Source organism: Anopheles nili, chromosome 2 (assembly GCF_943737925.1).
Source record: "Anopheles nili chromosome 2, idAnoNiliSN_F5_01, whole genome shotgun sequence".
NCBI classification, from domain to species: domain Eukaryota; kingdom Metazoa; phylum Arthropoda; class Insecta; order Diptera; family Culicidae; genus Anopheles; species Anopheles nili.
The window spans coordinates 28387596-28398343 of record NC_071291.1 but is presented as its reverse complement, the minus strand read 5'-3'; the positions used below and the strand labels follow the sequence as shown (position 1 = coordinate 28398343).

Below are 10748 nucleotides of genomic sequence, written 5' to 3'. Positions count from 1 at the left end.
TCTTCGCCTTTTCGTACCCCACACCCAAGACGCCCAATATTCGTGCCCTTCGAATCGCACCACCAACGGCGTTTCTTCTTTCCACGCGCTTATCACATTCATGGCGGCCCAGGAAGGGATAGGATAGGATCCAAGAGTGACACGAGACCGGATGGGGAGGGAAATAAATGCTTCAATGGAGCAGTTACGTAACGCGGATTCACAACGAGTAAGTTCTCATTTTTCACTCCCTCCCCCTCCTCGGGGTCAGCCCGCACACACCTAACCTAGGTAGCATGAATGATCGCGTGTGGTGAGAGGAAAGTAACGCTCAATCGAAACCACACACACACGCAAGCACACATACACACACACACACGCCCCCAAAAATAGGAACGCGTGACAATGGCCGGATGTCGATCTTTCGCAATTCGACAGCCCTTGCGTAATTCGAGGCTTCAAAATGGTCTTTCCATCGGTAGAGCGGAGTGTCGTGCTTTAGCAGGCGCATAGCTAAAAGAAAAACTATCACAATTTCGTGGGAAAACGCACGCACACCCAAGATCGTGAGACACACAGCTATAAAGACCAGCCCGGCTGTCGGCGTATCGGCTTTGTTTGCAAATCAAATCACTCTTTGCGGGATCAAAACCTCTCGGCAAAAGCAAGAGAGAGAGAGAGGGTGCGCGCGAGATAAACCACGAAAGGGAAAAACAAACAATCGACCAAAGAAGGCGCGCGCGTAAGAGTGTTCCAAAAGGAGAAAAAAGAAACCCACGGCCGGTGTTTGGTTCGGGCGTCACCCTTCGAGGATGAAGCTACTTATGCCGACTGTTTGATGCCTTCGAGAGTGCTTCTGGCGCGCGCGCCATCGATGGGCCCCGATGACAATTTCATCCATTTTTGTTGTGCACCACTTGGTTCGAGCGTAGTGCCACTGTGCCCTTCACTCGATGGGACGGTCCACTTCAGGCCAGTTGAAGGGCCAGGCCGACCCTTCTGTGCAACGCCAGGTAGTCGCTGTTCCACCAGCAGCGGAAGCCGAGAAGGTGATAAAACACCATTATCGTTCCTCCCGCGTGACACCGGTGGGGTTGCACCTTACCAGGGCACGTCCCCAGGCGGCCGTAAACGCGCGTTCCGTGTACGTGCGTTAAGTAAATGAGAAAGTAGCGCCAGTTCGGAACGGTCCCGGGTCCGGGTGGTGCCATAAAACCGCTTCTGATCGGATGTTTAGCGATGATTGATGATTCCGGTGGTGCCGAATGGCGAGAAACCCCCACGGGGAGGGTGAAGCTGGCATCAAGGTGCTGAGCAAGGAAGTGACGCCAAGTGACGGCCAGCTCCAAGGGACAGGCAGAACAATAAAAGCAGATTTAAGACAGCCGACGCACTGTCTGGTGTGCGTGTGTGTGTGTGTGTGCGGTTTTAATGCTCGGCATGACAATTTCTCGGTTATTTATTGCGCGCAATCGGGACAGCTGATTGATTTTCCTGCCAGCCCACAGCACCAGTTCCCGTTGCGATGAGTTTATCGTGCTGTAGGAAGCTTCGCAAAGCTGCGACGGTCAGCATTCAGCACGGCAGACGACCAAACGTCATTGACGTTGTTTTAGGAGTTTGCTGCGAATGTTACAACATAAAACTTTTTCCTAAACTGCGTCCAGGCATGTTGTGGCGTGTTTAGACGATCTTTTTCGTCCTGTTGGTCGGAGTTTTTACATAACCGAAGCGGTAAACGTAATGGCGCAAGAAACAACGCGGCTTGTAATTGCCACCTAATTGCGGTTATTTTCGTGGATGGTTGATTCACTTAGTAAAAACACTCCGACAACGACGGGAATGGGTAAATGATTTAATGTCAAAATTCAATTAAGCCACGCAATCCATCGTTCCATCGCTCTGGTGACGACGAACCAATCGACGCTTTTAAAGTGTCAATTTAAAGAGTCCCGAAACCCGCCAAAATGAGGCCTGCTAAAAATATAGCACACCATCCTGTGGTCCCAGCATTTAGGGCATGTTCGATTTCGGGACACCTTCCATCGCCATTCCAGCGCTCAAACCGGGAACATGAGGCCACTCTGGCAACCGTCCAGGAGGGTGCAGCTTCCTGCCAACTGGTCCACGGACACAGGAAGGTTGTCAGCAACTAAAAGCCCTTCTGAAGTCCTTTTTGGTGGACGAAAGAAGCTCCCACAAGATGCTGCCTCGCATCAAGGCTCGAAATAAACCACAGCAAACCATCCTATACGTCCCACTCTCTATCTCTCTCTCTCTCTCTCTCTCCTTCTCTCTCACTCTCTATCACTCTGTTTCTCTCGCAAACGCTTGATTCAGGACGCTGGTTTGATGGACTGCAGGTACGAGCGACAGAGTGCTTGTCCCATGCAAGCGGCAATTTGTCAGCATCTGACATTTCGATTTCCTTATCATACCGCCGAGCCTTGCGCGAGTCCTTCGCCTCGGTGGTACTTCACCTCGCGAGCTTTCACGAGTTGGGGGGAAGATTTTTCTCCCCCATCTCCGAACAACGTTTTTCGAACTAATGGAACGGAACCGAAACGTCCGGCCTCGAGCATAGGGGTTCGTTTCCTTTTTCTTCCTCTATCTTTGTGGCAGCGACCAGACGCGAGTCTAGTGGTGACCGAGTGACAGAGGTCCTTCCTCAGCTCGTGAGTAAAAGTGTCAATCATCGTAAACCCAACATCGGTTCTATCCTCAACTCCGGTTAGGTCTCGTTCCCCGGCAGGTTCCACGTACGCCCAACCGGAACATCTGCTCACATCGCATTCCATTGACATGTTACGTTCGAGAATTTGTCACCCGTTTGGTGGGCGCCATTGTACGGCCGCACAAAGGAAGACGACCGGAAAATCACATAAGGAACTACCCGGACGTCGTAGAGGAACAATGGAGCGAGAGAGAGAGAGAGAGAAAGAGAGTGAGTGAATGGGCCTTTGCACTATTATCTGTCCGCTCGATGCCGGACACCGGACGTGGACAATCCACCGAACGTGATTGATGAAGTTGTGCTGCTCAAAGAACTCCGAAGTTCCCGCGATGGCGGGAGAAGTTCCGGGAATCGAGATCCTTGGGAGGATCCAAGGGAGTAGCTAAACTTTTCAAAAGCGATTTTCTTCCCCTTCGCCTCTTTTAGCACGCGCGATGCCTCACCCACAAAACCATATCGTGGGACATCAGACAAGAGAGACAATAGTTCTCACCGACCGGAGTGGGTCGAGATACGCGCGTGATACACCAACCGGTACACGGACAGGACGATTTCACAGCAGTAGAGACGCGTTACCTGATCCCTGAGCGAGCACGGGTACGGAATGGGCGGAAATTATGCAATCTTCTTACGATGTGCGAAGATTCGCAGCAGGCACCACTCCTTTTAGGGGTGGCTTGGCTTTTTTTTTACCTCCACTGCTTTTCCCCACTGATTTTCCGACGTTCTGCTCTTCTTTTTCTCCGCATCCTCCTATCTTGTTTTTTTTTTGCAACCTACTTTCCTTTGCAACCGGCCGTCCGCTTGTCCTGCGTCCTCCAAAACCCACCCACAGGGTGTGCGTTTTAAAATTTCTCACACCCATCCCATCGCATCCCGATCATTCCTCATCACTCGTGGGACTCGCCCTCCCCGTGTGGGGTTTTGCAAAAGCGTGCGCGAAAACAGGACACGGCAGCCGCGACATTAGTACCACGAAGGCGCTTTCTTTAAAAGCCATGAATGTAATCCGAAGAAAAACAGTCCGAAACGAGTCCGCAACCGTGGCCACGCTGGCGCGGACATAAACCACCGCGCCCCACAACATAAAACACACACACACATGTACGTCGGTCGGTAGCTTTCGATTGTGAACCTCCTCCCGCTTTGCTCCTGGCAGACTGCCACACCGTTTCGTGCCCTCTCTCTCTCTCGCTCTGTGTATTGCTCTCTTTTTTTCGCATTTCCACTTAACAAGCTCCAAGCTCTCCCAGGGCGAGCGAGAGCAAACGGCTATCTGCACACAGCATCAGTGTACGTACGGTCTTTGACATATTTTCGGCACCATCATCATCTCGGCTTGGGGCCGCTTGGCCCATCCGCACACACATAGAGACCCACGGCGAGAAGGCCGAGATCCTTCCCGTCGAGCAGTGCACCGTGTTGTAAGGCTCGTGTTCTCGTTTTCGAGCTCGCTTTTCCGCGGCTCGTTTTCCATTTTTCTCACGCGCAGACGCTTATTCTCTTTCCATCACTCTCTCTCTCGCTCTTGCTCACTCACACACACACACACACACGCATGTTTCGCCCTTGCACTCCATCCTGCCAGCACCCCAACGGTGGGGGCCTCTGCCTTTTGAACTTCGGACCGCTACCGTTTGACAGTTGAAAGGGAGTTGTCAGCAGTTCGCCCGCTTCGCCAAGTGGAGAGTTTTTGTCCCTTTCCTTGCACTCGTATTTTCCGTTTGTTTGTTGCCTTTTTTTTGTTGTTGCTTTCTCTCTGCGCTCTTTTAAGTCAAGTCACAGATAATTTTTGTCTGCCACTTTGGTATCAGTCACACCACACACACACACACACACACACACACGCGCGCCGTCGTCATCGTCGTCGGCCACCGGATCGAGATAAGGCGAGCGAGCTGGTTTGAAATTACATAAACCATGCGCTGATGCTGGCTGTCTTAGGTTCTTGTGGTGTCCTGGCGAAGGGCTCGAATACTCGAACCATTCTAGGGCGCATTGTGAAAGCGTGCAACGGCAATTTGGGAGGGTCTTTGGAGCCACAGTAGCAGGGTTGCGAAATTAACTAAAAGCGGAGCGGTGATTGCATCACAAGCGCACTCCATTTTGGTGGCTTGTTCACCGCCAGCTCTCGAGCAGCATAACCCTTGGGTCGTTTATGGTCAAAGACTCGTTTCATTCATTTCCACGCCGGTTGTCCTGGACGTGATTTTTGGGGCACAACAAGTCTCAACTCCGTTTGAAGTCGTGCTCCATACGGCCGCGACTCACACTGATCCTCGTCAACGCAAATTCAAATTTAGCCCAACGTTAGCGAGCTTCCGATCGCCTCTCGAGCCCGCCCACCCGCCTTACACCGTTCCACCCAAACGGTGCGTGCTGCGGAAGATTGAAACAATAGGCAGCATCTCAGGATTCGCTCTTTGCTGCCATCCGAGGGCTTCATCGCGCTTAGAGGAATCTTTTGCAACAACAACCGAGCAAAAAAAAACACATACATACATCCCACTTGAGAGAGTGAGAGAAGCAGTGCCAAAGGAAACGCCTGAGCTGGAACGCAAACGAGAGAATGCTCCTCGACGCAACGTGCGTACCCGTCGGTGTTGGCAGGAAGAGAAACGGAAAACTCCCCAAAGGGAGAACCACCCTGAGCGAGCGTGGAAAAGGCTACACCCAGCCGTGGGCCCTCTGTCGCAGTAGATCGCACACGTCAGCCCTCACGGTGTGGGTCTTATAAAGCGTTCGAGCGATCGGTTGGAGTTTCCACGGAAGCGATCGTTTGGGTTTTCCACACCGTTTGGGTTGGGTTTTCCATGGGAAAAACGACAAAAAAAAGGATGCACTTCAGTCTCTTGCATTCTAAAACGGCACGCACATTTTCCACTCTCGCATGCTCTCTTGTGATGTTCCGCCCAGTTTCCACCCCCCCCCCCCCCTCATCCTTTCACCATCCACCTTTCCGCCATAAGAACTCTTCCACAGCAGCCCTCTCACCCTGCGGTGGTACGGTTTTAGCGATTTTTTAGCGATTTGGTTTCTGCCCCACTCTTTCAATCGCTTTGCGAGGATATCCTTTCCATCGTCGGACCTCATCTCTCTCTCTCTCTCTCTTGCTTTCATTCTCTCCTCTCTCTCTCTCTCTCTCTCTCTCTCTCTCTCTTTTTCTCTCTCTCTCTCCAATCGCACACGCCCGTAAAACAGCGCCAACCGTGGCGATCATCTGGGGCGTGTGCCAGTCGTCATCACAGTCGCCACCTCGTCCTTTAAACCTTGGGTGCGAGGTAGATGGGGGGGGGGGGGGGGGTGCATTATTGGGCGGTTGCCCATTGTGCAGCGTACATTCGCCTGGGTGGCCCATTTCCCACCTGTGCCTGTGCAACCACTGCAACGCCAACGTTCCGAGTGCATCCAGCCAGTGCAGTGGAGCCAGAGCTGATTTCAACACAGTAGCCTGCGACAATGAACCACCACCCCAAAGTGAAGTGGATTTGCCAAGCGACGGTGAGAGAGCGAGAGAGAAAGAGAGAGAGGGAGAGAAAGCGTGAGAAAGAGAGGGAAACAGCAAAAGCTCACACGGGGCTTGTGTGAGAGCGAGCGAGCGAGAGCAAGGATTCCGTTCCGTGCGGAACGTTTTTTGGTTCCATTGACACAAAACCCTCGTCTGCTTCTTCTTTGTCGCTTTTCATCCGTCCGTGCGGTACTCGCTGGTTCTCCGCACTAAACGGGGTGGAAAATCGTAGGGCTCGTTCCGCCCTATTCGGTGTACCAGAGCTGATGCAGCGCCTCCACTGGGCCACCAGTTTGGCCCTTCGAGCGGGTCCGGGTGATTTATTCCGCGCGTGGAGGATTATCTCCAGACACACACACACACACACGCTCCTGCTGCTGCTGCTATCAATTATCACGCCCGTTCGCACTCGCGGGCGCATTGCCCCGCCCCGAGCACTCCAACACGTACCGTCGTCGCACTGCCTAGGGTCTCCCTGTTCCGTTTTGCGAGCCCTTAAAATGGTGCTCCTCCATCGCTGCACCTTCCAACGCAAGAAGGGCGCACACATACGCTCACACACACATACACACGCACATGCACACGACCACGGGTGGGTTTATGTTATAATTATTACACTGCTTTCCATTTTAATTTTCCCTCTTTCCATTTATCGCGTCTGTGGAAAGTGGCCCCGATACGAGATTACGGGCCCGAAGAAACCCTAGCCCTAACCCCACCGCCAGCACTGTTCACCCGCAGGATCCTTTCCCCACGGTATCACCCTAGGGCACGGTCAAACTACCAACCGAGATACTACGAGCAGGCGAAGTCCTCGCGTAGTCCTACTTCGCTCGACCACACTAACTCGGCACTCAGACGACTCTGGCACGGTTGCCACCGTTCGGTTGTGCTCTCTGGTCTGGCCATCTCGGGTGGGTTTCTTCTGGCGCCACTACACGCGCACCACCGTGCTTGTGTGTATGTGTCCGTACGTGGGATCGGCAAAGGATCGCCAAGCCACCACAACCCAAGCTGCTGGCACAAGAGATGCTGTGGAGCGTTCGCTTGTGTTTCTCGCACACAAACAGACACATTCTCGCAAACCCACGAGAGGGCGTCTCTTCGTCTCTCTTCGTGAGGCAGGCGTCGAAAAGGGTCAGGATTTTGCACTCCTGCCCTGTGCCCTGTGCCCGTACCCATCGCCCCACGTTGGAGGGTATTTTTTCCGCTTTGTTGCTCCAACGCCCCGTATCGGGACACGCTGGGAGCGGCTCCTTATCACACCAACACCACCAAAACCAGGACGGTGGGGCAGCAGATTTCGCGACAATACACCGACCACCAGCGCGCTCGCCGATGCGTGCCTCTCCCATACGCGCGCATGTGCAACCTTTGGCTCCTTCACCGCCTCCGAGATGCCGAGATTCGGCTCGACTCCTGCCAGCTCCAGTTTCGCCCACCACGATTCACGTTTTCCCTTGCTCCTTCGCTACTGCACGGTTCCATCGTACTCCCTCTCTCTCTCTCTCGCTCTATTCCTCTGTTTCAGTTCCCATCCTTGCCCTGCCATCCTTGCCAACCAGCATCCCGGTTCGTGTGGAGAGTTCACTGCAACTCACCACCGCGTGAAAGCTCGCCAGGTGGTGTGTATTTCGTCGAAGCACGAAAAGCACACCGGCAGCTTTGGGGCATTGCAAAATTGCCGCCGTTGAGGTAATCGAATCCCACAAAAAGCCTGCTGGGATCGACGACCGCACCACAGAGCTCGTAAAACAACGCCGTGTTTAAAGGGATTTGCTAATGCACCGCATTTAATAGTTTCAGAACCCAGAGGTGGGGATAGAACAGTGTTTCAGCCCATTAACCTTCAGGTGCGCAATACGGCACATTCATGCTAACGTGACGACACACCATTATGCCGCCTTTTAGCTCAACACGTGGGAACAATTCGCGACATATGTCGCAGGTCTCAAAACTGGGGCAATGAATTGACGGTGTGGTGTAAACGACGGTAGTTTGTGGTGTGCAAACTATATTTCAAATTTTGGGTACAGCTTAGGTCACGTCAAAATAATATTGCTTCGAGAAAATATACCCCCAGGAAGGATTCCTAGGTGTATTAATAATATATTTGTTACATGAAATAGAATTCGAAACATAATACCCATTTAAGTAGGCTATACAGGAGTGCAGTCAAGCAATCCTGCCAGTGTTAATGACATATTTGATACATTAAATAGTACACAAAAAATCAATAACCGGTTTAGTAGGTGCAAAATAGGCATTTCTCTCATATCTGGCATTATTCCGTGCTTCCTCAATAAAATAAAAGTAAGTAAATGTAAAAAAGAAGTAAAACTACAGTAAAATTGATAGTTTGCAAAGATGCAACAAGTCTCAAGTATTTTACTCAGCCATACTCCGATATGCGACCGTTAGCCATATTGATTGATAAATAAATGGTCAACATATCGAAAACACCATTCAAAAATATCGTGTGTACTCGGGGAATGTGTTTGTGTCTGGAATTGGTTAGCAACTGCAGTGGTCGATATCGCTAAACGTGAATCACTGTCTGCAGCGCTTCGTCACGTCCGCTGGCTCAGTAAAGCGCGCCAATTAGCACAATTGAAAGGATGCAGAAAATCTGTGTTTATTTTCGAATTTACAGTTCGCTGCACGTCGTTGCTTTGCGAGAGTGCTATAATGACTGTAAATAGACCCATTGTCGTTGGTTTTATTATTATGTTCACACCTTAGCACCTTCACCGACAGGTGGGCGGGCTGATTAAGAAAAATTTCATCGATTTCGATGCTCTGATGCTCAAAAAAGTGTTACTTCGGCACCTGGTGCGACTACTCTCCATCTTTATTGTCAACAAATAAAAAGAATCTCTCGTTACAAAATTACACCTTATAGGTTCGCTGGTAAACACAAATGGTTGCTAAAATAGAACACAATGCCCCTATCGTTGGGTTGTTTGGTTAGATCCTTGAGATAACTGAGTCCTGTACTAGAATGTTTCACCACAGCATCATGTTTCATCACTGGGTAGAGAGTTTCAATCGGCAGCTGTTGAAACTGCGTTTGGCAAACTGTTTAAGGAAGAATTTATAATTTTCGAGCCTTCATAATTCGAAGATGTTCTAATTTTATCCCAGTTTTTTTTCCTCTTTTACCACTTTAGCTACTGTTTTTAATGCCTTTTACGAATAACAATGAAGTACGGGTTTTGAAATGGGCGGGAAGAACAGGTTTAGGTATAAAGATTTGTTGTCTAGTGTCAATACTACTGTCTATCGTGAAATTTTACGATAACGTTTCTAGTAACGATCCCACTTGATTGTATAGTATCGTGCGCTTCTAAAATATCGCGTGCATTAAAGTTGCATGATAAATGTGTCTAAAAACCTACTCTATAAAAAGCTGCTTCTACCGTTAACATGACCGAAGAAAGACTATTGTAAAATGTCGTACGGTTTTTCTATTCGAACAGGTACCATTATTCCCGTATAGTGTTCTAATTATGTTATATCGTGCAATAGCATGGGTCTTCTGTTTGAGCACCAAGTTTCCACCCATCATTGTTTATCGTTTTAATCGTTTTGTAGCTTAAATCTCTCGGCGTTGCCCATTGAAACGAGCTATTCGTTTAAAGATTCTTTGTTCCTTCATTTTGCAACTTCGAAAGGACCTTGTTAACTATGTTACAAACAAATCATAATCCGATATTTGCCTTCATTACACTTTTATGCTATGCATGACGTTAATCACTTTTCCTTCCTTTTTTCCATTTTGATGTTGCAATTGTTCTACTGCTGGCATGTCTGATGGTAGACACTAAGCCGTCTGTTGCGCATTACTAATCCTTTTCTTGCCACCCAGATAATGGTATTCAATGAAACGGGCACCCTGTGTGCTTTGTGCGGCAAAGTTTGTGATGTGGCATGCAAAGAGTAGCATGTTTCTAGGCTGAACTTTCCACGCAAAACGCATGAAAACTAGCGAGTATAGACAGAGAGCTGGAACAAGATATATTGAGTAAATATTTTTACATGATGGCCTAAACAAAATTCCTTCAACGCATACCAGTGGTCATTGTTCCGGATATGATCTTTGGATCTTTCTTCAGATCACCAAGAGCAGCGATAGGGATACCCCAGTTAGCTACCGGTCCCCAGAAGTGTGTGCTCATAAGATAATCACGGAACTCTTTACTTTTGAGATTGTTGAGTAATTTTCTTCCCATAGCTGCCATCTTTACTGCGTAGGTTGTACTATCTGTAAACTAAACAGGAGTTTTTTTATTTCAAAACTACTGTACTGATCGGAACACGATAACATTAAATAGCAAGCATCTGATTGCGTAATCATCAAATCTTTATGCTTCGTGTGATGCTTACCTATGTGACCTACCGCAATGTGCTAAAATTTTAAATCAAGGTGACGAGACAAAAATTCAAGGTCGTCTGTTTTGATTTCCTAGCTCATGCGGTCAATATCCGCACGATATACTGCTAGCGCTTAGCAATAGCACCGTTATT

At 49.6% G+C, this 10748-nt stretch overlaps 1 protein-coding gene across 2 annotated transcripts; it reads right to left on the bottom strand.

The window, feature by feature from the left end:
- Positions 1-9051: 9051 nt before the first annotated feature.
- On the bottom strand, positions 9052-10748 carry LOC128730917 (mitochondrial pyruvate carrier 1). 2 transcript variants are annotated; one of them, XM_053824007.1, is made up of 3 exons: positions 10608-10748; positions 10294-10492; positions 9052-10226 (listed from the first exon to the last, which is right to left on the bottom strand). In XM_053824007.1, exons 2-3 carry the CDS (start codon positions 10460-10462, stop codon positions 10045-10047), a joined length of 351 nt encoding a protein of 116 aa, XP_053679982.1. In that variant the 5' UTR covers positions 10463-10492; positions 10608-10748; the 3' UTR covers positions 9052-10044. The 2 variants fall into 2 exon arrangements, with proteins under 2 accessions (XP_053679982.1, XP_053679983.1); XM_053824008.1 differs by having other exon boundaries at positions 10294-10485; positions 10621-10687.

Bases quoted from the DNA above. Each gene is read 5' to 3' on its own strand.
- LOC128730917 (XM_053824007.1), bottom strand. From the start codon at position 10,462: ATGGCAGCTATGGGAAGAAAATTACTCAACAATCTCAAAAGTAAAGAG. The intron at 10,227-10,293 runs GTATGCGTTGAA...ATCTTGTTCCAG, and splicing joins ATCCGGAACAATGACCACTG to CTCTCTGTCTATACTCGCTA.